This window comes from Saimiri boliviensis, chromosome 16 (genome assembly GCF_048565385.1).
Source record: "Saimiri boliviensis isolate mSaiBol1 chromosome 16, mSaiBol1.pri, whole genome shotgun sequence".
Taxonomy (NCBI): domain Eukaryota; kingdom Metazoa; phylum Chordata; class Mammalia; order Primates; family Cebidae; genus Saimiri; species Saimiri boliviensis.
Window position 1 is genome coordinate 80316408 of NC_133464.1, and position 26601 is coordinate 80343008.

General features: G+C 39.3%; 1 protein-coding gene across 3 annotated transcripts in view; it reads left to right on the forward strand.

Moving 5' to 3' along the window:
* The window catches only part of FLT1 (fms related receptor tyrosine kinase 1), a 196752-nt gene that overhangs the window by 17081 nt on the left and 153070 nt on the right, over positions 1-26601 (forward strand). For all 3 annotated transcript variants that reach the window (XM_039473122.2, XM_074387903.1, XM_074387904.1), the window contains exons 2-3: positions 11954-12050; positions 12442-12668. In XM_039473122.2, coding sequence (XP_039329056.1) covers positions 11954-12050; positions 12442-12668 — 324 coding nt within the window. The remainder of the gene's footprint in view (positions 1-11953; positions 12051-12441; positions 12669-26601) is intronic.

Consider the following 26601-nt stretch of genomic DNA (forward strand, 5'->3'; position numbering starts at 1 on the left):
GAAACTGATTGTGACAATAGAAAACACAATTGTCAAGAATTGCATTTAATGAGTCTTAGAAATTTGCTAATGTAGCTTTCACAATTTCAATTCCCCTATGATGGATAACTTTATTGCACACTCTTGGCCACTTAAGTCTCAAAGGTCACAGAATTTGTATACATTATTGGTTGCAAAGATAGAGATCTTCTCAACTTTCCTCTTAGTGTATTTAAAGTATCTCCTTTATGAACAGTCTAAAGGACTCCAGAAAGATGTTTTCTATATAATTTGGACCCCATAAACTGTATCAAAGTAAGCTGAAAATTAACATCAGAACTTTGTCACATTCAGCCTTCCAATCTTATTTCATCTTGCCTTCATTTTTATATACAAAGCGAATGATATTCTGTCATTATTTGTAATAGATTTTAAAGTTGAAAGTCTGTATGAAGAGAATAAATAAGCTTTGTATTTCTATAATAACATTTTTGGCTTTTCTTGCATGAATGGCTGCAGTGCCAAGGTGCATGCTTGTCTGTCTGCCTGTTTGCCAGCCTTTTTTCTTCATTTTATTGCACAAAAATGTGAAGGCATTATTTTGGAATCAAAATAGAAACTTGAACAAAATGCATTTTTATGGTAATCTAATAGCATCACATTACAGCTCCATGACATACTCATTTTTTTCCCAGAAGGAACTGTGTATGGATATGAAGATAATGTCACATGACAAGATATAAGATATGGCTGAATAAAATTTAAAGTTTCCAATTCCCACTTTGATACTTTAACTGTTACGTGGCAAGCTCCTATACTGAATTGATAAAATATCTCCCAGACCTTTTCTATGAGACTTTCCTTTTAAGGGAACCCATAGGGATCCATGTAAATGACAAATCCATAACATTGAGACCTGATGTTATCATCTCTATAGATGCCTGGAACCTTGACACTGAACAGTAATGAAAGCTGAGTATTTGGTAAACTATCTGGACATAGACCAAACTGTAATCCTGATGCTATGTAAAGCAGAGAAAACTTTCCATTTTAGATTACTAGTCACATGCATTCCATACTATGCTTCCAAACTGATAGTTGTTTATTTAATGAGAACATGGAGGATGCCTTTGGCAGAACTGAAATTTGGAATCCTAAATAATTTAGAGATTAGAAGTCTAATGTTAAGGCAGTTTAAGCATATTATTATCACCACTACTCCTTTCTTTCTTTCTTTCTTTCTTTTTTTTTTTTTTAAGACAGAGTTTCACTCTTGTTGCCCAGTACAATGGTGTGATCTTGGCTCACCACAACTGTCTCCCGGGTTCAAGCAATTCTCCTGCCTCAGCCTCCTGAGTAGCTGGGATTACAGGCATGCGCCACCACGCCTGGCTAATTTTTGTACTTTTGGTAGAGACGAGGGTTCTCCATGTTGGTCAGGCTGGTCTTGAACTCTCAACCTTAGGTGATCCACCCGCCTTGACCTCCCAAAGTGCTGCGATTACAGGCGTCAGCCACTGTGCCTGGCCACTACTACTCTTAATAATACAACTCTATGCAAATGCTCTTGCAGCTAAAAGCATTTTGTCACTGATCAGGTACCATGATTCTAAAGAGGATGCACAAATTGATATAATATTAACAACTTTATTTAAAAACCTACTTTCATTAAGCCACGTGCATATTTAGTCTCACATACATTGTGTGTGTTTATTAAAATTGCACCTCTGCTGAGCAATCAGTTATCATGTCTCTTCCAGGTGTTCACAATCTGAAAATGTGTATATTCTGGCCTGAAATAACTTCTGAGTAGCATAACACTACTGGTGATTATGATCCATTCTGTAAGACATGATATCAGGGCCCAGCTTCCACAAAGACCTCCGAACAGTGATGTTGGATAAGAACATAAGCCCATGGGGAGTATGCTTCAAATTTAACAAGTTTCCTGCCATTGATAGAGAAAACAGAGATGCGTCCAAGCCCTGCCTAACAGACACAACGTTCCTCTGTGCATTTTTGGGGCATAGAGAGTGTTTGCTCTGTTTGTGGCCCTTTGCATAACCAGGTGAAGGTCTACCAGACTTCTCTACTGAATATTTTACGAGTGATGTCTCATGCCCTGTCAACCAGATCTTGACCTTTGCCCTAGGCAGCTCAGACAACTTTCATGACATCTTATGATAAATTGAAATGACATGTTGTTAGACAGCTCTAGGGAAGTGGTTTCTGAACTCATTTAATACCAGGCCAGTGATGTGGGAGTAGAGCATTTTTTGGGAAAAGGTAACTTCTTGGTCAGCAGGAGATTTCTCCCAAACCAACCTTAATTAACTGATGTCACACGAAAAGGAGTTGTGCATGGCTATAGGTCATTGGAAGGGTAGGCCCCTGATGGTAGCTTGGTGACAGGCCTAGTGATCAATGAATGTGCCCTGTTCAACTGTGACCTTCAGAGAAGGCAGTGTCAAGTAAAAAGCTCAGAGAGGCATGCGGAAGACATGTTTCCCTCGTAAACATTGACAGTAGGAATGTTGATGTTATTAGAGCATTTTTTCCTGGTAAGCATATTAAACCACACATATTTTTTTTCCTTTTAAATAACTTTTATAAAGCTTAAGGAAAAATGAGTAAAGTTAATGACCTGTTTATGGATGGGATGAAAACTGTCCAAGTTCTGATGATTTTAGACTTCGGCCACTTCAGTGGCTAACAGTGTGATGTCTTTTGTGCCAAGAGCTACAAAACCTAATTATGATTTTCATTGACAGACAATTAAAATATGAATTGTAGGACAGGCTTAAAACAAACAAACCAGAGCAGAATTATTGAAATGAACATACTTGGAGAGAAGTGCCAATGCTAATTGCTGGTGTTACACATTTAGGTAATTTCTTGATTTATTTTTTGACACCTGGATTCAAGACATAAATGCTATATACATGACTATTTTGAATGTTCTATTCAGGCTTTGAGATCAGAGACTTCACACATTGAATCTAATAGTTTGGGGATTACTTAGAATGGCAAAACCCCTAAAGCAAGAAATCAGTGTGGTAAAATAGTGAGTTTAATATACGATAAAGATTTAAAGGAAAAAGCAGGTTCCTAGGATTAGAAACTTTCTACACATGAAAAATATAATGTTGCTGGACAGCAGCTACCTAAACATTCAGTCCTATTGTGGACCCTGAAGACCAATAACACAGTTACCTTAAAATAAAATATTACAGATTTGTAAAGTTGCCCATGGAAAAGTCACAAATCTTATCTGCGTAAGGGATTAGTCAGCAGTGAGTCATTGCTTCATGCTTTTGCCACATACAAGTCAATTTCTAAATCCCAGCCTAGAAAGAGCTTTCCCTAAGCCTAATCTGAATGAAAAATGTAATTAAAGCACACACCAAAAACCTCTTCTAGTTCTACAACAACATCCCCACCACCACTCAAACAAACTTGAAGTTTTCATGGACAGAAAAGTATATGCATGCATGTCAGTAGGCGTGTGTGTGTGTGTGTGTGTGTGTGTGTGTGTGTGTGTGTGTATTTGTGCACATCCTTTCATTTATTTACATTCTTCCTTGATTTAAGGCCAGTTGTTTTGGAAAACAAACCCGACATTTAAAAAATTAATGTCATTGCTAATTGTGGGGCTTAAAAAATATGCTTTCAGTTCATACGAATTCCCATAGCTTTCCCGTCATCTATTTAGGCTATTGGTAGATGAATATGAACTCTCTGGCCTTTCTCCATCATTCTGGAAGTGAGAGGAGATGGGACATTATAATGCTCTTCATCAAAGCATGGTCCTTGTCAGCATAGCTGGTAGTGTAGTCTCCATTTGATATGGTAATTTTAATCTAGGCATTCAGTTTTAATGTCCACTTTATATTATCTGCTAAGTACTTGGATAGAGGTATGACACAGAGGTTAAGAACCAGAGTTAACTTTTTAATTAAGTATCAGTGCCCTATAAGAATTAGCATCGCAAATAAAAACGTTGGTAGCTTCTGGAATTTTGCAATTACATTCTTTACCCTTCTCCCACCCTTGCCACCAACCACAAAGATTCTGTGAGATTCAGTCTATGAGACAGGCCTTTAATAAGCTACATCTTAAGGAAAGAATATCTTCTTTTATTGTGAATTATGTTTAATTAACCTCAAACAACCTTTGTAAAGGGCTCATGATCTTAAATTCAAATTTTAGAAACACGATACTTGGGGATCTCTATTTAGATGAAGAGGACATTTATCATGTAGGATTATGTACTACTGAAAACACAGTATGCAAAATCAAAGACAGATGCATTTCATTTGAAATAAATGGAATTTACAGAGCTTTAAGTTAATAACAAATAAATTAAAAATGAAAAAAATTGATGTAAAAGGAAACACATTTCTTCAGCGAGTCTTAGCAACATAATTTGTTAAAAATTTCATTTTAAATAGGGAAATTTCAAAATATGCAATTAGGAGTGATTTAAAACTAACACTGAATTAAATTTAAAAGATTGTAGTGGGGGAGAGAACAGCAAGTTTTTTTGCAACATGTTTGTAAACTTCTTTTATGTAGTGATGTTACCGAACATGAAGGAAAAATTATTTCTCTAAAATCAGCCTTCCAGAGTTTTAAGCTGGAAAAACTAATGTAAAACCTCACACATATTTGGCAGCAAATTTCAAAATAACTGGATATTGTAGGCCTTCAACATAACTCTATGATTACTTTAGTCATAAGTTGTTGGGTTTTTAAAAATAGCAGCCTTATTGAGATAAAGCTCACATACTATAGGAGACCAGAATATGATACCCCAAAATAATGACTGTAAGAGACAAGAATATTAAAGTATATAATTCAGTGGTTTTTAGTATATTCAAGAGTTGTGTAACCATCACCATTAATCTAATTTGAGAACATTTTCATGCCCCAGAAGAAATCCCATGCTGATTATCAGTCACTCTCCATTCCCTCCCCTGCAAGCCCTGGCAACCATTAATCTACCTTCCTGTCTCCATGGATTTGCCTGTTCTGAACATTTCACATAAATGGAATCATATAATGTGTGGCCATTTGTGACTGGCTTCTTTTACTTAGTACAGTGATTTGTGGGTTTTTTTGTTTTGTTTTGTTTTGTTTTTGAGACAGAGTCTCCCTCTGTGGCCCAGGCTGGAGTGCAGGGGCACCATCTCAGCTCACCGAAACCTCTACCTCCAGGTTCAAGCGATTCTCATGCCTCAGCCTCCTGGGTAGCTGGGATTACAGGTGTGCAGCACCACACCTGGCTAATTTTTGTATCTTTAGTAGAGGCAGGGTTTCACCATGTTGGCCAGGCTGGTCTCAAACTCCTGATCTCAGTTGATGCACCTGCTCTTGCCTCCCAAAGTGCTGGGATTACAGGCATGAGCCACCATGCCCAGCCTGTTTTTGTTTTTTAACAGTAACACTAAAGGAATTTGTTTTCTCATAATTCTGGAATCTGGAAACTTGAGATCAAGGTGCTGGCAGGTCTGGTCTCTCCTGAGGTCTCTCTCTGTGGCTTGTAGACAATTGCTTTCTCCTTGTGTGCTTACGTGACTTTCTCTGTGCACCAGCATAATACTTTCAAGATAATCTGTGTGGCAGCACGTATCAGCACCTCATTCCTTTTTATTGCCAAATAACACTCCATTGTAATGATATGCCATATTTTATTTACGCATTCATCAGCTGATGGACATTGGGTTCGTTCTTTCTTTCTTTCTCTCTCTCTTTCTTTCTCTTTCTTTCTTCCTTTTTTTCTTTCCCTCCCTCCCTCCCTCCCTCCCTCTCTCCCTCCCTCTCTCCCTCCCTCCCTCTCTCCCTGCTCTCTTCTCTCTTCTCTTCTCTTTTGACAGAGTCTCGCTCTGTCACCCAGGCTGCAGTGCAATGGCGCCATCTTGGCTCACTGCAACCTCCACCTTCCAGGTTCAAGCCATTCTCCTGCCTCAGCCACCCGAGTAGCTGGGACTAGAGGCGTGCACCACCATGCCCGGCTAATTTTTTGTGTTTTTAGTAGAGACGGGTTTCACCATGTTGGCCAGGCTGGCCTCAAACTCCTGACCTCAGATGATTTGCCCTTCTCAGCCTCTCAAAGTGCTGGGATTACAGGCATGAGCCACTGTGCCGGGCCTGGGTTGTTTCTTTTTGGCTGTTATAGGTAATACTGCTGTGGACATTTGTGTGTAATTTTTTATGTGGACAGTGTTTTCATCTGTCTTGGGTAGATACCTAGGAGTGTAATTGCTGAATCATGTGTTTAAATTACGATCAACTCCATATTTAACCATTCAAGGAACTGCCATACTGTTTTCCAAAGTGGGTCACACCATTTAAAAATCCTCCCTGCATTGTAAGAGGATTCCAGTTTCTCCACATTCTCACCAACACTTGTTCTTATCTTTTTTATTTAAAGTATTCGAGTTGGCCTTGAGTGGTGTCTCCCTGTGTTTTTTATTTGCATGTTCCTGATGACTAATGAGGGCCTTCATTTTTTCATGGGCTTATTGGTTATTTATATATCTTCTTTGGGAAGGTGTCTATTCAGATCCTTGGTTGATTTTTTTAATTGGGCTATTGTTTTTTTTTTTTTTTTACTAACTGTAAGTATTATTAAAATGTGATTTTTAATTATGCATTGTAATCAATTACTGTGATCCCAGGATCAGAACTGTTAGCTGAAAAGGATCATAAAAACCGAGGTCTAACCTCCTGTATTAACAGATAAAGAATCTGAGGCTTAACGTGGCCTGCCCGTGGCCACAACAGAACTAGTAAGTGGTGGAGCTAGGGAGATTAATGACTCATAATAAAAAATGGAAAAACACAGATGTTTGGTGATTTATATTCAAATAAAGCTCCTTTCTTATAGAGAATAACCCTAAGACTTCAATAGACTAAGGGGCACTGGGGCGGCATCTGGTGAGAGAGGGGCCAGGAGATTTGCCTTGAAGTTGCATTCAACCAGCTAGAACACTGTTTTTATCCAGATTAATAAAAATCGCAGTTTTCTAAAGATACATTTAGTCAGATTGAGAATCTTGAGTTTTAAAAGTGACAGCAAGACTATCTGGTTCATAATGACTTCTAGTGGGAGTTGGCTCTTTCAGTATCCATCATGGTAGCTTTGAAGAGCACTTGAAGATAGAGCCTCAATCATCTGGGCTTTGGATTTGGTTGCAAAATAAAGCCATCCTTTACTTGGGTATGTATTCACTCTTCCCATTGAAGTCAAAGAAGGTGTTCCATTTTGCCTAATGAAAAGAAGGTGGGGAATGAAGGTGGCATTTTAGAACAGTCTACATATATAGACTTTCTATGTGAGGTTTAGCATGTGGGGAAGGAGAGAAGGGGTTTGTGTCAAAGAGTTGTAAAGTTCTGTTCCACCTGCCAGGTAATACAGAACAGAAACACAATGAAGCAAATTCTCAGATAAGACCAATACAAAGTGTCAGTGTTCAAATAAGTCCACGTTCACCTGTTGCTTTTTTAATGCCATTAGCCCATACTGCTTGACCTTAAGTTTTTCTAACAAAGCAGCATGGGATAAAGCCCATTTTCACGCTCTGTGTTGAGTTTTTTGGTTTTGTTTTGTTTAAATAATAGTCTTCCTGATGTAAGGAGATTTGTGTGCCTCTTATGATTGTATTGTAATTGATTTTGATGAAAACAGTAGTTCACAGAAGGGACAAGATCATTTATTGGGAGGACAAAATCATTCTTTTAAAACAGATTTCTAGGCTGCCATGTAAAGCAGTGGGAAGTTTTGATCCCCATCTGAGCTCCATTGCTAAATTATAGCACCCCACCCTTGAAAATGAAATAGGCAGTGGATTTATTATCTAAATGGTCAGTATGACTGTGAGCTACTGAGGCAAGCAAGCTGAGCTCCCCATGCTGTGACTGCGCACATGTTTTTAGATATGTATATACATATCTATCTTTATAGAAATCACTGATAAGATGTGCAAGTGTCTGGCATGTAGTAGATGCTAAAAAAAAAAAAAGTTTGTTGAATCTTCATTACTCAGATAGGTGTATGGACATTAAACTGCCTGAAAGAAACGTTGTAAGGCCTAATAATGTGAATTTAAAGCATTTGAGAAATAGATATTATCACTTTCCCTTTTTCTTATTCATTTTGCTGTTAAACTATAAACTTGACACCTCCAATAACCTTTGTGAGATTCCGGTTTCCTATTAACTGAAGGATAGTAATGTACTCGAAGTCACCAGTTACTTGGAAATTTGTTTCCTTATACTTCTGTTTTCCTTTGTTTTGGTTAAATATTTTTATCTAGCTTCCTCATTCCAAGTGCAAAATTCACGATCTTGCTGAAGACAAATTATGTAACAACATATTTTTTTTAAACATTTTCCCCTAAACTTAACAATAACCCCATTCTTATCAATGTATTTTAACCATTCAGTTATGTTGTCTTCTTCTGGTTGGGGGACAATGTGGGGAGTGCAGACAGGAACAATTAGAGGGCACACTGTTAGAGAGATCTTCTCTAAATAGCACTTCTTGCCAAGTGAGGTGACTCACATCTGTAATCCCAGCACTTTGGGAGGCCGAGGTGGGCAGATCACCTGAGGTCAGGAGTTCGAGATCAACCTGGCCAACATGGCAAAACCTCTACTAAAGAAGTCTTTACTAAAAATACAAAATTAGCTGGGTGTGGTGGCGCACACCTGTAATCCTAGCTACACTAAAGGCTGAGGCAGGGGAATCACTTGAACCTGGGAGGCAGAGGCCACAGTGAGCCGAGATTGTGCCATTGCACTCCAGCCTGGGTGACAAGAGCAAAACTCCATCTCAAAAATAAATAAATAAATAAATAAATAAATAGCACTTCTCTCTGCTGGGCTTTGGGTGGTTCTTTGAAGTAAGCGGTTTCCTCTGATGAGGGTCAGGAGTACTGGTGTTCTAGGTGGCTGATAAAGAAAGATTCATATGATTTGGAAACCAAGACGTAGGCAGCGTGATTTACCTCATGTCACAAACAGGGGAACCGTTCCTTCTCCTGGACTGGAGCGCTGAGCATCTCCAGACCGAGACCACAGGGATAACCACAAGTAATGCCAGAATTTTCCACAGGCAGCTTTGATGGATTTTTTCCAGCACATGAACAGGTGTTCAATTAAATCCCCAGCGTTCCAGGCCTTAAAGAAGGGCAGAAACTATTCTGGCGTGGAAATTTCTCAGGGCAGGTGTTATCCATTGCTGGCTGTGGCTTTAGAAAAGCCTGGTGTTTCCACAGATCCCCGATTTTGAGCTACAGTTTGCCTCAAGAAACTCATAAGGATAAGTATGAGTTAAAATATGTTCCTAGGTACCTGAAGGGGTTGACTTGTTCTAGGAGGTTATTTGATAGATCAATGGGATTCATATAAAACAGGGATTTTAATTTAGTTAATATTTAGCCATTTTATTTAGGAGTGCTTTGATACCAGGATCTACTGTCTATAAAAGTTACTTTTAGGATATTAATTTAGGCTTGGCTCACGCCTATAATCACAGCACTTTGGGAGGCCGAGATGCGCGGAAAACCTGAGGTCAGGAGTTTGAGACCAGCCTGGCAAACATGACAAAACTCTATCTCTAATGAAAATACAAAAAATTAGCTGCTCTGGTGGGATGCACCTGTGGTCCTAGCTATTCGGGAGGCTAAGGCACGAGAATTGCTTGAACCTGGCAGGCGGAGGTTGCAGGGTGAGTCGAGGTCACACCACTGAACTCCAGCCTGGGAAACAAAGTGAAACTCTGTCTCAAAAATAAAATAGAATTTTAAAAAGGTATTAATTTCTATTATTAGCAATACCAGAAAAGCATATGTTAATTTAATATATTTGCAATTACACACCCAGCAAAATATTCTGACAGAAGCAGGGGGAGGAGAAGTGATTCCTCTAGATGCCAGTGACAGTGGGCATCTGCCATATGCCAGGCAGCAAGCCAGCCACTTCCACAGCACAGCACCGAATCCACACACCCTGCCTATGAGGTAGTTCATAAGGTTTCTGGTTCCGCTCATGAGGAGGCCGAGGAGCAGCAAATTAAGTGATGCCAAAGTCATGCAGTCAGTAAGTGGGAAAGCTAAGCTTCAAACACAGATATAACTGAATCTAGTTTTCTTTGATAGATTCAAACCCAAGAGAAACGCTGGAGAGCTCTGCTGGGCATAACCATGGTATTTGTCACGTGCATCTCCTCTCACAGATCCGTGACCTAATGGTAAAGCCTACGTGACCATTCACTTCAAGCTTCTGCCTTCAATTCCACTACTTAAACCGATTTTTTTAAAAGTAAAACTATGCCCTGAGATTGGTGCCCAATACTAAACTTTCCTCTCTCCAAGAATATCTTTCCTCCCTCCCACTAACTTCTATTCCCACCCAAGGAATGCTAATCCTGGGCCCCTCATCCCCTGCCTTTCCAAGGCATTGCAGCTGCCTGGGAAGAGGGGAGGAGGAGGAGGCTGGTGAATAAGAGGGAGAAGGAGAAGAGAGAGTGAGGGATGAGGGGAGGCAGGAGGTGAGTGAGATCCTTACGAGAGTATTCTGATTGGTGAATAAGAGTTTCAAGGGAAGCTCAGTGTCTTTAGCACCTATGGTTCAAAAAATCATGAGGCTGACTGTTAGGCTGTTCTTGTATTGCTGTAAAGAAATATCTGAGGGAAAAACAAACAAACAAACAAACAAATAAAAAGCAGTATCTGAGGCTTGGTAATTTATTGAGGTATAATTGACTCACAGTTCTGCAGGCTGTACAAGCATGGTGCTAGCATCTGCTCGCCTTCTGGTGAGGCCTCAGGGAGCCCTTACTCATGTCGAAGGCAAAACAGGAGCAGGTGTATCACATGGTGAGGGCAGGAACAAGAGAGGCGGGGAGGTGCCACACTTCTAAATAATCAGATCTAAATAACAACACCATGCCATGCATGAGGGTCAACACCCCCCACCAGGCCCCACCTCCAACACTGAGGATTACAATTCAGCATCAGATTTGGAGGGTCAACATCCAAGCTGTATCAGGCTGGGACTGTGAGAAATGGAAGGTCAGAGATTTCAAGGTCATCTAGTCCAATCTCTTTTTTACAGATAAGAGAAGTGAGATCAGGAAAGAGAGAGATGATTTGTCTAGAGTGACACAACTCGTCACTAAAATTGATGTCATTACTGCCTCATCTAGAGATGTGTAGATTTTAAGGCACTTTCACCACCTGACTTCATTGCCTCACAACAATCCTCTGTGAGATGTTTGACAAATGTCACGTAAGAGTGTGAACAGTTCCCTTTTGACTGTACCATTTTAGAGGGAACTCATAGATTACGTAAGACAAACCAAATGGCTTCTAAAACTGATTTTGATTCTCAAATTAGTTTTCCAAATGAGGAAACTGGTTCAGAAAGGGAAATGATTGGCCAAAAATATATCATTGCTCAACTAATGATTGCACTAAGTCCAGAACCCAGGAAAATTTCTGTACTTTTTATTCAGAAAAAAGATGGAACAGGCCTATAGGAGCACATGGCCCACACTGGAAGAAGTTCAGTTTTGGAAATCTATCTTGGGTGACACTGACATTTATTCCTAAAAGTTTTTACTAAATTATTACATATTTGAATATTATAACAAGTTATTTTATATTCTAACATAATTGCATTGAACCTATATGAATCCATTAACCTTCTACATAAATAGGCTTTTGGATGTTATTTAGGTCATTTGGTATAAAAGGATATATAATATCTATAAGCAAAGGTAGAGCTAGAAAAAATTTGTGAATGAAGAGAAATTTCTATTAGTGTATCTTTTGCATATAAATTAAAGATGCAAGTAAATTAAAGATGTAAATAAACTAAAAATTAAAACTCACCTTTATGGAAAGATAAGTAAAAACAGGTAAGAAGGTAATTTGCAAATAATACATTTTAAAAATTTGTTTTCCAGGGTCTAGTTCAGGTTCAAAATTAAAAGGTCCTGAACTGAGTTTAAAAGGCAAGCAGCACGTCATGCAAGCAGGCCAGACACTGCATCTCCAATGCAGGTAAGTGACTGGGATGGTTTGGGAATAATTTAGTCACCATGCCTCAGGCAAAATCATTCCCTGGCAAAGTAGAAAGGTAGGGACCTCAGTGATTGCCCATGAACTGCAAAGTGCAAACCATATGCATCCAGCTTCCCATGAAAGGGGATCCATGGGGAAGGGAGAGCATTACTCACTCAGGGAAATGGGGGAAGGGATGCCCATATAGTTCTGCATCTTTATTCTGAGTATTGTTCAATAGCTTTTCTAAATGTGTTGCTTTCCCGTAAAGAGGAAGATGACTACACTTAAGAGAGGACCTCAGCTTCCTAATAAAATGAATGCTTAGGAACTGGTGCTGAGCCGGGGGCCCAACCATAACCATGTTTTGTTTTCTTATCTGTGATTGCAGAGGGGAAGCAGCCCATGGATGGTCTTTGCCTGAATCGGTGAGTAAGGAAAGCGAAAGGCTAAGCATAACTAAATCTGCCTGTGGAAGAAATGGGAAACAATTCTGCAGTACTTTGACCTTGAACACAGCTCAAGCAAACCACACTGGCTTCTACAGCTGCAAATACCTAGCTGTACCTATTTCAAAGAAGAAGAAAACAGAATCTGCAATCTATATATTTATTAGTGGTAAGACTTCCATTTTCTACGTTCTGTTTGCTGTTGCTTTTCAGTGGGTCATAAATCTACCCTGGTCCATTGGAAGGGTGGCTTTCCTAGTGAGTATGAAAGAAAAGGGTTCGGAAAGAGATTCCATCCTAGTTGCAGACACTTTCATGAATGTCAATTTTAACCAGAATTGTCAAGGCCCAGTCAGTCACTTGTGTGCTCCATAAAGAGAGAGACACTGGTCTGTATGCGTCACCTCTGTATCCACAGATCCTAGCACAGTATCTGGCCCATAGTTGGATGAATAAATGAATGAAAGGATTTTAGCTCTATTTCTTAATTATTGAGAAGCCCAAAATAGAATACATGATTTTTGTCATTTAACTTAACTGCATTCTCTTATATGCTAGAACTGTAAAATATTGTGTTTCTACTAAATTAATAAACTCAATGTTGCTGTTATATCTCTTGAGTGTTATATAATTGGTTCCAATGGACAATGTTGTATTATTTCATGTTCACTGAGGAACTACTGTAATGACATGAGAACTGGCACTGACCAGGATACAGTGCAAAGGGTAAAGGGTAAAAATGAATCGCGTTTGATTCATTTTTTATGATACTCATAGAAAAATCATTTTTATTAATTCATAATTTTTATGATACTGTTTTTTCTTCCTTAGAGAATGAACAAGTGAAGTAACATTCAAAGGGAAATTAACAAAATCTTTTAAGAAGTAGAAACTCACAAGTAAAATTGGAACTGTGAGAAAGAATAATAAAAATGGCCGGTCACTTTTTTTCCTTGTTTAGTTTCAGCCAATTTCCAAATCTTGAGGGGATTAAAGAAAAATATACATACACACACACACACACACACAAGGCTGTAGAGAACACAAAGCAAAATTAGTAGGCACTTCAGTTATAGAATCAGGTTAAAAAACAAAAGAAAACAACCAACCATCAGCATCTATCACTAGATATACATTGTGGGTCTACTGGTGACTTCAAGAAGTGGGTCTTTGCATTGGAGGTAGTACAGTAGAATTCACACTTTAGTGAGTTTTTTTATTTGTTTGTTTGTTTTGTTTTTTGAGATGGAGTCTCACTCTGTCACCCAGGCTGGAGTGCAATGGCATGATCTCAGTTCAGTGCAACCTCCACCTCCCAGGTTCAAGCGATTATCCTGCCTCAGCCTCCCGAGTAGCTAGGATTACAGGGGCATGCCACCACGCCTGGCTAATTTTTGTATTTTTAGTAGAAATGGGGTTTTGCCATGTTGGTCAGGCTGGTCTCAAACTTCTGACCTTAGGTGATCCACCTGCCTCGGCCTCCCAAAGTGCTGGGATTATAGGCATCGGCCACCGCAGCTGGCCATGAGTTGTTTTTGTTTTTTTTTAATTTGTGAAATAAAGCAACTAGAGAGTATTTTCCCCAAGCATAATATGTACTTATCCAGATTCAGGATTAGTCTTAGGAGACAGCAGAACAGTTGCCTGTTACTAACAGTCACATCTTTGTAGCTGCTATCAGCCTGATTTTGACTGAGCCACTTTCCCGTCCCTGATTTTCCGAACTGTTTTGACATTTTGCACTTGTCCAGGGGGTAGATAGCTGTAAGGTTCAAACCATCCAAGCAGTTTGCCATGAAGGGATGCGGTCAGCCCACTTCCACATCCGAGTGGGATGTAAGCCGGGGAACCTTGCTTGGGTAAGTCAGCCCACTTCTAAAGCAGGAATGAAAGGATGGCAGGCAGGAATGAGGCAGGGTGGGGAAGGCGCAGCATTAAGAGCAGAGACTTTAAGAGAAGCAATTTTGCAGCTGAGGGGGAAAGACAACATGCTTGATAGTGATGGAAAAAGCCATAAACTCAGCCATCTGTTCTCTTTTTCTAATTCCACATAGCATATTGTGTTCTTTCCGACATTTGTAGAGAAAGGAAAACACTTAACAGTGAGTCACAGACTGCTCCTGTCTCTACAGGGGAATGGGAGAAAAATTTATTCATTCTAATAGTTTCAAAAAACTTTCTCCTGTGAGTTTATCAGTGTGACTTGCAAATTGAACACTTAAATGAATAAAAAGAACGCCATCTTTTTTTTCCTAATAAACAGTGTTCAGCTATTTTCACCTTTAACGCCTAAACTATTCAATAGACATGACTTTATGGAGCCAGGGACACTCAGTCCCCTACTGTCACAAAAGAGACGCTGCTATTTAGAATTAGTTCCATTTCAACTATACAACAGAGCAGATCTAGCAAATAATCAGGACTTTGGGTGTCAAATCCATTGTTGATCTAAGTCCTGTGATGGTAAGGTCCATGTCTGTCTTGAGTGACTTTTATCTGCAGTGTGCCTTCCTGGTACGGTGCCTTGCACATAGTTAAGAAATCAATAATATTTGCTAAATGAATAAATGAATGGGTTAACAGGTGCTGTGTGGAATACTATGTTAAAATCGACATTTGAGGATAAATTCCAGGCTTAGTGGGAAAAAGTGCCATGACTGATTATTGATGTCTCTTGCGGGATTGTGGGGGAGCAGTGGCCATGAGGTCCCGTATTTATCATGTCTGTGTTCCTGTAATAGTCCACAGCCATTTGCAGAAAATTACAAGTTCTAATATCATAAAACACTTGCACAACTTGTTGGACGTTAGAAAACTGTCTATCATAAAGATCGTTTCTAGATAAGGAAGGACTGTGAAATGCATTGTATTTCATAGGTTATTGTGGAATACACACATATATACATATACTATGAATATTATATGAGCTCATTAAGAAAATTGTCATAATATTATGAGACCACTATTTTTAAATAGCACTGATACTAAAAGATGTTGGAATCAATAATGGTAACCACAGAAGAGTCTTCTGAATCTTGTTTGCTGATTAATTTAACCAGCGAATATTTAGGAAACAGTGACTATGAGCCTATATCTGTACTACTATGAATAGTAACACATATTTTGTTATGTTTCCTGGTAGAGTGATACTGGTCTCATAATCACACCTTATTAAAGTCCAGGGTAGCTGTGATATAATCCATTAAACAATCATAACTTTTCCAAGGAGCCTAATATTTTATGTATCTCTCTTTTCATTATTGTATTAACTGTCTCACTGAGAAAATTTGGTCTTCTGCTTCCATTGTTACTGAACTCTTCCATGACAGGTTTATTTTAGTTCAGGGGCACAAAACTTATCTCTGATGACTCAGAGCATTAATAAAACTCCAACCATTTCCTAATACACAGCTGTGGCTACTCGCTAGATATTAACTTGGTTAACATGTATTTATTACTGTTGAATATTTACTTTATGTTTGGAGGATTTTAGCCCCAATAAGCATCTGCAGATTACTGGGATTTCATTTTATTTTTCTATAAGGATGAGTAACCCTATGTAGACACATCTGTTGAAAAGGTAGATTTGTAGTCTAATGGGGTTTTCAGAAAAAGAATCAGGAGTATAGCTCTGTCTACATATCACTAAATCCAGCATGTAAACAATGAACAAACTATTATTTAGGCATTATTGATTGCCTGCTGCGTAACAGGCACAGTTCCCACCTGAGCACTGATGAGGATGTAACATCTGATATGTAATGTACAGAAAAATCAGTATCAGTGCTTTTTCATTCCAGCTTGTGTAAATCCACCAAACCTCTGGCATGATGTATTAAATCAATTTAAGTACCCAAGTAATTATATTTATTTATTTATTTATTTTTATTTATTTATTTTTTTTTGAGACGGAGTTTCGCTCTTGTTACCCAGGCTGGAGTGCAATGGCACGATCTCTGCTCACCGCAACTTCCGGCTCCTGGGTTCCGGCAATTCTCCTGCCTCAGCCTCCTGAGTAGCTGGGATTACAGGCACGTGCCACCATGCCCAGCTAATTTTTGTATTTTTAGTAGAGACGGGGTTTCACCATGTTGACCAGGATGGTCTCGATCTCTTGACCTCATGATCCACCCGCCTCAGCCTCCTAAAGTGCTGGGATTACAGGCTTGAGCCACTGCGCCCGGCCAAGTAATTATATTTAACTACTTTACTTAATTACTGAATTATCTAGTAAATTTAAATTTCCACTAATATAATTTCTTACATTTGTTTCAATGTAAAAAATTAAATGGCATAAAGTAAATGAAACCATTTGTTTAAAACAAATTGTTTCATTTGTTAAAATTGGCTCTAGGTCAGCCTTTCCTCAAAATTAGAGGATTTCATTGAAAATATTACTGTAATATATGAGTTAGGACTGTTTAAAGCAAATGGTTTCATTTACTTTATGCCATTTAATCCTCACAACCATCCAATGAAGCATCATTCTCTGAGTTTTACAAGCGAAGGACCAAGAATCCACTTCACATCAGGGCTCTTTCGGGAGTCATGGAAAAGTGCTAGCACCAGAACAAGGTGGCCAGGCTTTCCCTTCACATTCTCAGTGACAGGAGGAGATCAGAAGGGGCAAGACGAAGGCAGGGAGGCCTGATAGGGGCCTGCTCTGCGCATCAAAGCAGGAGGAAGGAGGTGTCCTGAGTTCACTTTGGTTGTGGTGGGGAAGGAGAGTTGATAGAATTGGGGGATTCATTGGCCTTGATGATCAGAGGCTGGGTGGCTGAGGGAAAGAGGGGAATTAATGGAAGACTCAGAATCCTGGAAGGGGCCATTTGGTCCCATAGCCAGGTAGAGCTTTGCCACACTAAATTACATTGATGCGAAGGCACTATCATCATCCTCCTCCTCTCTGGATATACCCTTGGTAAATCTGATATGCATTTGTAAAAATTGCTTTGTTGAAAATGAATTGAATCCCTCATTAATTATAGCTACAAAATACCAGGTCATAAACAAAAACAAATTACAAAGCACCTCCTAATTGCAACAGAGTACAGTTCTTCTACTAATTTCTAGAAGAATGGTAATGTTAGGGCTATTTAGGTGGATTTCATCCCCTTGGAGAGAAAAAGGAGCACTTTTGCCCTTCTTTTCTGACACACTGATGTACACAGGAAATTGGCTCCAGGTCAGCCTTTCCTCAAAATTAGAGGATTTCATTGAAAATATTACTTAATCTACGAGTTAGGACTGTAGAGTAAGAAAACTGACCAGATGAGTTTTTTAATAGCATTCTCCCAAGTATTCAATACTTCTCTTTAATTTAGTTAGCAAGATCTTAAACTTAGCATGTTGAGCTCCCCATACTGTGAAGTTAGCTTGTATCTCTCTTTCACCAGCTGCAAGTTTCTAGGGCCTATTTAAATACCATATCTCCTCTCGAAAAATTATAATCAAAAAGCAAAAATGATGGGGGCGAGGTAGATCCCTTCTAGTTCATCCCTGTAAAAGAAACTCATCTCTGTTCTTCTGGTTCTCTTGACTTGATTGTTTTCCTCTCTGGCTCTGTTGAAGTCAATGGGTTGGAGCATTTTTATAACAAAATTTTCCACAGTTGACTTTCCCATATCATAAAACTCATGAGATTTGTATAGCAGCATAATTTGAGGTAGAAAAATTATCGAATGCATTGGGTATGTAACTGAAAGCAGCAAAATTTCTAACAACTTAGGTATTCTGGGAGATAATAATAATTATGCTTTTGTGTAAATGTGTTTAGTGGGAAAAAAAAAAAAAAAGCTCTGCCTGGCTATGAAACCTTGAGCAAGGAGAAATCCTACCAGTGCAGATATTCTGAGGAGGATTCTTTTTTTATTTTTTATTTATTTTTCTGAGACGGAGTCTCACTCCGTCACCCAGGCTGTAGCGGAGTGGTAGTTCTGAGGAGGATTCAATGCACTCATTTGAACTGAACTTCAGATTTCCTTAACAGCTCTTACTTAATTATCTCTGAGAGAAAGGGAGTTGGTATTTCTTCCATGTTATATACGAGAAAACAGCCTCAGTGACTTTTATGAGCTAGACAGAGCTCATACAGTGAGAAGCCAGGACGGGGCTCCAGGTTAGATCCCCAGGTTAGGGCTATATCCCCTGCACTGGAGTTGCAGCTCTTGACATCAAACTATGAACTAATTGTTGTTTTTCAAGATCGAGTTTTGCTCTTGTTGCCCAGGCTGGAGTGCAATGGTGCCATCTCAGCTTACTGCAACCTCTGGTTCAAGCAATTCTCCTACCTCAGTCTCCCAAGTAGCTGGGATTACAGGCATGTGCCACCATGCCCTGCTATTTTTTTTTTTTTTTTTTTTTTTTTGAGACGGAGTTTCGCTCTTGTTACCCAAGCTGGAGTGCAATGGCGCGATCTCGGCTCACCGCAACCTCCGCCTCCTGGCTCCAGGTAATTCTCCTGCCTCAGCCTCCTGAGTAGCTGGGATTACAGGCACGTGCCACCATGCCCAGCTAATTTTTTGTATTTTTAGTAGAGACGGGGTTTCACCATGTTGACCAGGATGGTCTCGATCTCTAGACCTCGTGATCCACCTGCCTCGGCCTCCCAAAGTGCTGGGATTACAGGGGTGAGCCACCGCGGCCAGCCTAGTTGTTGTTTTCATTGTTAAGAACATAGATTATATAGTTACTAAAATTTTTTAATCTCGAATTTATTTTTTTTCTTTTTCTTTCGAGGAAAACTTTACTAAGTTGAGCAGAGCTTTTGAAAATATGCATCCAAATTCATTAATGGGCTATGGAATTAAATGAATGGGTTGCAACCTGCATTAAAAAAAAGACAGCTGGGAGCTGGGGCATGCTCCTGTAGTCTTGGCTATTTAAGAGGCTAGGGCAGGGGGATCACATGAGCCCAGGATTTGAAGCTGCAGTGAGCTGTGATTGCACCTGTGAATAGCTACTGTACTCCAGCCTGGACAACATAGCCTGTCTCAAAAAAGAAAAACCAACCCAGGACAGAAAAGAAAACATCCTGTAAAGAGTAAGGGTATGCATTGTTTAGTAAAACTATTTTTGTTTCAATTTTATACACACATATATCCATTATAGCCACATGAATGTAAAGTACATATGTGCATGTGCATGTGTTTAATGGGTCTGATGTAAAACGTATTTCTTATTGTGAAAGTTAGCATAGTAAGTTTAAAAGTTGCCAGGGTAGGCCATATCTATTATTTAGGTAAGCAATGCCAATTGTAAGCACTGGGATTTTTTTTTCTTTTTTGGCACACCAGTACTGAAACAGAGGCCTGGAGAAAAATGTGGCAGTGGAAAGAAGACTTCTCCTTTAGCTGATTTGGGTCCACTGCTTTTGAGTGGTTCTGTGTAATCCACTCATTTAATTCCTGAACTGAGTTTTCCCACTCAGAGGCTTAGCCCAGGAGTTTCCACTGGCAGGAGTCTGCCTGCAGATGTTGATTACGTACCTACTCCATGCAAGGCCCTGTTGTTTGTTCTGTGGGAGACACTAAAGGCAAAGTCACAGAATCCTGTAATTGTTGAGTCCCCCGGTTACTTTCTAGGACCATGGCTCACAGATTTGTGAGTATTTTTTAAAGCATGAGTTTTATTCTTTAAAGAATAACTATTGTTCAGAAGTAGGTCTCTAAGGAGTGAAGAGGGCTCTGTTAATATCCTCTAATGAGGACCCCTATTCATGTTCTGTGAGGCGTGGCTGTTGTTTCAGCACTGCCTGCCTTTAGATCCCTTCCCAGATCTGACACAATTTGGTACACACAGGAGGCTCAGCCAACACTGCCCAGCTGGGTGATGGTTGGCAGATGGTGTTTGTTGCCCAATCTGCCAGGCTGGTATGGCAAGTCCAATAAACATCTCCATGGAACCAGCAGGGACAGCAACAGAGCAGCAATCTGTAGGCTTCTTCGCTGAGGCTTGCCGCCTCCACTTTCCCCTGAGGGGGAATCAGAAGGACCCTTGTAAGGTGGGAATGCACAAGGAACGTGGGCCCTTCATCCCCAGACTGAAAGGAGGTGTTCATGCTTTCATGCAGGTCAGCACCGTGATGGGCAGAGAGCGGCACATGGCTGAACAGATTGCCAAAGTTTCAAAAATATGTCAATGGAATCACTGTCATAATTTCACAAGAGAAACTTTAAAGACAAAATATTGTTTCTATTCATCACAATTCTCCTCCAAGGGAAAATAAGCAAAAACAGTTTACATTTTGTAGGAAAAAAACAAGAAAGCTTCCAAAACAAAACACAAACTCTTAGCCACATTAGTTGGTTGAAATTTTTAGACATGGATTTCTTAGGAAATCTATGACATTATATGATATTGCTTGACTAATGTCTAGAGTTTTCTGTGTTTTAAATTTCCATTTTCCACATGGCCTCATTCACTCCTTCCCCTGTCCATCCAAAGAGCTCCCCTCCCTTACATCACCTCTGTCCCTAACATGTGGCTTCCTCCATTTATTTCCTGAAACGTATGTTTCTTCTACTACTAATCTTCCAGTAGGAACTGGTTTCCAAAGTTTTGATCAGGAATTGTCTAGGGTTTCTACCATAGAGTTGCTTAAGTCCTTGCATCATCACCAGGAGGCCACAAATGCAGACAGCTTGGGTGATGAATCGCGTTTTTCTTCTCACTTCCTCACTTGATGCATTTGCTCAGGAGACAGGTGAACATGTTGGGGTGAACAAAGGTGGGGCTCTCAGTCTCTGGCTGACACCTCTGGAAGCCCAGGTGAGATTCCAAGAATGACGGTAATCTGAGACTGACTTGCATCTGCAGAATTGCCCTTCGAATTCTCTAAAGAATTCCCAGGAATTTTCTGGCACATCTATACACATCTTCATAAAAAATCTAGTACAAGGCCAGGTTTTGCTGGATTTATTTTTTCATTTTGATGAAGATGTGAAAGAGGGGAAACAAATATGTCTAGGGTTTAAAATACACAATGATGATGATGATGTTGTCTGCAATCACAGATTTTTTTCTCGGGGAACAGACCCCTCCACAGCCTGGCTGTGCACTCCCTCTAGGGCTGAAGTATGAAGGAGATTATCCATTCTATCCATCACTGAGAGACAGCTGATTAGGACCACCTGGCGAGAGTTTAGAGAACAGAAACTTAACTCTTAACCATTTTCCTTTCCAGCTACGTGAAAATTAGATGGAAGACATTCTTGATGTCTTTAAGTCCTGCCATGTCACATTTCCCTTGTAAAAACATTTCTGTCATTAAACACCAAGGGAGCTTGACTATAGAAGACCCTGACATGTGACTGGGACAGAAGCCACTCATGTGGGTAGACTTCTTGGCAGTCAGTCACCTTTGCCCCTACCCCAGACATGTGTTCTCCTAGGATGTCCTAGGAATGTCATCCTTAACACTTGGTGTGTGGACCTGTAAAACATTTAGGCCATTCCCTCAGAGAGAAAACAATTTCTGGGGCTCCCTAAAATCCATACCAGAAAAATCTGACATGCCAGCTCTCTAGAGCCACCTTGCTAAGACTTACTAGCAACAAAGCAGTTGTACATCGTCAGGCATTTAGTAGAGCTACATAAGTACTCAGAAATAATCAGAATGAACATAGTCCTGAATAAGCCACTTGAACACAACTTAAGACTTTGAAAAGTTGTTGACTATGGTGGAATTATGAAATCTAAAGATGGGCCAGGTGTGGTGGCTCACGCCTGTAATCCCAGTACTTTGGGAGGCCGAGGCGGGCGGATGACTTGGAGTCAGGAATTCAAGACCCGCCTGACTGACATGGTGAAATCACATCTCTACTAAAAGTACAAAAAAATTCCCCGGACATGGTGGCACATGCCAATAGTCCCAGCTACTCGGGAGGCTGAGGCAGGAGAATTGCTTGAATCCAGGAGGTAGAGGTTGCAGTAAGCCAAGATCGCACCACTGCACTCCAGCCTGGGCAACAGAGTGAGACTCCGTCTCAAAAAAAAAAAAAAAAAAAGAAAGAAAGAAAGAAAGAAAAAGAAAAAGAAATCTAAAGATGGTAATAAAGTCCAAAGGCAATAAAATAGACCGTATTCTCTCATTTTTCCCTTATAATCAAGAAGTGTGAAAAATAATGAATCAAAACTTTATGGTTTTAAGGATTTAAAAAAAATCTTCCTCAAGTGATCTTTTAAGAAAAATAAGCAAGGGACTTTTTCAGAAGAAATCCCCTTACGCTAAAAAGGCCTTAAGTTTCTGGCATTTCATAACTTTTAACAATAATAATGAAATGCTTGCCTTGCTTGTAGATGAGGAGGTGATCTGTTTTTCTCTTTATGGTCCTTCTAGTTCTAATACTCTACAGTTTTTCCTTTAACTATTTAAAATATTTGTTGTTTGTCATTTGATGTATTTTTGCTGAATTATGTTGGCTAGCTGATTGTGTTGTTCAAAATAGGTAGCTTACTAAAGCAGTAAACACCCCTCCCTTCCTTCCTTCCTTCATCAAATATCAATTAATTAGCTACGGTTGAAACAACATGATCCAGGCTTCAGACTGGTTTCAAATCCCTATTTGGATACTAGTAAGTCTTGGTCTTTGACTTTGGACAAATTGTTTAATAAGGTGAATGGTTAGCATTTAGATGGGTCTTAATCCATGCTGGTGCCATCCTAATAAGCACTTTGCATTCGTTAACAGATTTTTATCTTCACAGCAATCTGTAAAGTACTGCTCTCATTTTTAAAATTGTGTGTGTCTGTGTGTGTGTGTGTGTGTGTGTGTATGTGTGTGATTTTTAAAAATCTTTTCCTAGAGCAGTTTCAGGTTCACAGCAAAACTGAGAGGAAGGTAGAGATTTCCTATACACCCTTGTCCCCACATGCATAGTCTTCATTATCAACATTCCCCACCACAGTGGTACATTTGTTTCAATCAGTGAACCTACAACTAAACATCATAATCACCCAAGTACAAAGTTTACATGACGGTTCACCGTGGTGTTGGACATTCTATGGGTTTAGAGAAACATACAATGACATGTATTCACTATTAGAGTACCACACAGAGTATTTTCACTGCCCTAAAATCCTCTGCGCTCTACTCAGTCATCCTTTCCTTAATCCCAAGCCCTGGCAAACACTTATCTTTCTCACTGTTTCCATAGTTTTGCCGTTTCCAGAATTCATATAGTTGGAATCATATAGTATGTAGCCTTTTAAGATTGGCCTCTTTCATTTAGTAATATGCATTTAAAGTTCCTCCAGGTCTTTCCATGGCTTAATATTTCATTTCTTTTTGTTGCTGAATAATATTCCATCATATGAATATTTTTATGTTCATAGTTTATATATTTTAATATTCATTATATAAATTCATTATATATTCATTATATAAATTATATGCTTATATTCATAGTTTATTTACCCACTCACCTCCCAAAGGACATCTTGGCTGCTTCCAAGTTTTAACAATAATGAATAAAGCTGCTATAAACACCCATGTGCAGGTTTTTGTGTGGATGTATTTCTTCAGCTCCTTTGGGCAAATACCAAGGAGCATGATTGCTAGATTTTAGGGCAATAGAATGGCTAGTTTTATAAGAAACTGCCAAACCGTTTTCCAAAGTGGCTGTCTCGTGTTGCATTCCCACCAGCAGCAAATGACAGTTCCTATCACTCTGCCTCCTTGCCAACATTTGCTGTTGGCAGTGTTCTGGATTTTGGCTGCTCTAATAAGTATGTAATGATATCTCATTGTTATTTTAGTTTGTGTTTTCCCAATGACGTGATGTGGAGCACCTCTTCATATGCCTATTTGCCATCTGTATGTCTTCTTTAATGAAATGACCCACTTTAATGGTTGTTTGTTTTCTTACTGACGGGTTTTAAGAATTCTTTGTATGTTTTGGAAAACAATCCTTTTTCAGCTGTGTTCTTTTGCAAATATTTCCTTCCCGTCTGTCCCTTGTCTTCTCATTCTCTTGATGTTGTCTTTTGCAGAGCAGGAGTTTTCAATTTTAATGAAATCCAGCTTGTCAATTCTTCTGTTAATCATGCCTTTAGTGTTGCATCTAAAAAGTCATTGCCATACCTAAGGTCATTTAGGTTTCTCCTATGTTATATTCTAGAAGTTTTATAGTTTTGCATTTTACATTTAGGTCTGTGATCCATTTTAAGTTGATTTTGCTAAAGAGTGTGTGTAGAGACTCATTTTTTATGGTGGTGGTGGTTGTTGTTTTGTATGTGGCTGTCCAGTTGTTCAGCACCATTTGTTGACAAGATGATTTTTGCTCCTTTGTCAAAGACCAGTTGACTGTATTTATGTGAGTCTATTTCTGGGCTCTATATTCTGTTCCACTGACCTTTCTGTCTATTCTTTTGCCAATATCATGCTGTCTTCATTATTATAGCTTTATAGTAAGTCTTGAAGTTAGGTAGTGTCAGTCTTCCAATTTTGTTCTTCTCCTTCAGTACTGTGTTGGCTACTTGAGGTCTTTTGCCTCTCCATATAAAATTCAGGATCAGTTTGTCAATATCCACAAAATAACTTCTGGGATTTTGATTGGGACTGCATTGGATCTGCAGATCAAGTTGAGAAGAACTGACATTTTAACAATATTGAACTTTTTTTACCAAGATGAAATATCTCTTCATTTATTTAGTTCTTCAGTTTTGTTCATCATAGTTTTATAGTTTTCCTCATATGTGTAGATTCTTATACATATTTTGATAGATGTCTAGGTATTTCATTTTTGGGGGTGCTAATGCAAATGGTATTGTGTTTTTTTTTCTTCTCATTTTATTTTTATTAAGCACTACATAACACACTACATGCTACATAATATACTGAATAACCTTCTAGTAGGGGTAGATGACCATAACTGAGTTATTTTTTCATCAGTCAGGAAAATGCTTCTTTAATCAATTGTTCTCCAAACCCTTTGACATAAGATGAACTCCAGAGATGCGCCTCTTTCCATCAAATTCCATGGATATAAAACATGAGCAACTCTTCTTTCCTTGCACCGATAGTCAACCTGTGGATGTACGAAGTAGCCAGTCCTGGAATAAGCATGCACATGCCCGTGGCAGCGAGTCCGGGAGAATCTTGAACCACATCTCTGCCTGGTTACCTAGGCCAAAACCCTGCATCTGGGTCCTTGAAAGGTGACTGAGCTTCGGCTCTCTTCCCAGTCGGTATTATGTTTTTCATTTCAATTCTACTTGTTTTCATTGTTGATAAATAGGAAAGCAACTGACTTTTGAATTTAACTTTGTGTCTTGTAAGCTTGCTATAACCTCTTACTAGTTATAGGGGTATGTTTGTTGATTTCTTTTTGATTTTCTATACAGATGATCACATCATCTGTGAACAAAGACCATTTTATTTTTTCTTTTCCAATCTGTATACCTTTTATTTCCCTTTCTTGCCTTACTGCACTGGCTAAGACCTCCAGCACAATGTTGAAAAGTAGTTGTGAGAGGGAACATCCTTGCCTTGATCCTGATCTTAGTGGGAAAGTATTATCACAGTCATCTCTATTTATTTCTCAGAAAGGTTAAGTAACTTTTCAAGGTTATATAAGTAGTGCAGGGAAGAGATGGCAACAAAGCTCTTGCCTGTAACCACCTCCCATGGTCAAGAGTGCATATATGCAAAACATTTAGGACAGTATTTGGTGTGTAGTATGCACTATATTAAGTGTTAATTATTATTACTACTACTACTCATTATTACCATTTTTTGAGCTTGGTTTTCTCAACTGTAAAATGAGAAGAGTATTACTTCCTGGGGCTATTAGGAGACTAAATGAGATAATATAGACTGCCTAATACTCAGGAGTCAGCAGTGATCAGTAGTAATCCCTATGTGTGAAAAACACTGTGCCGGACAGAGTAGAAAGTACAAAAATGATACCCACAACTTTTAAGGGGCCTGCAGTTTGATAGGTCAAAGAAAATGGGTTACAAGTAACCATCATGCAGAGCACGATGGGAAAAGAGCAGTAAGAGGAGTATAGACTGGGGATGCTCTGCTGGGACAGTTTACCCTTCCCCACTCCTCCCACCCAGCTCTTCTGTAACAGCACACTCTTCCTCATCTTTCAGG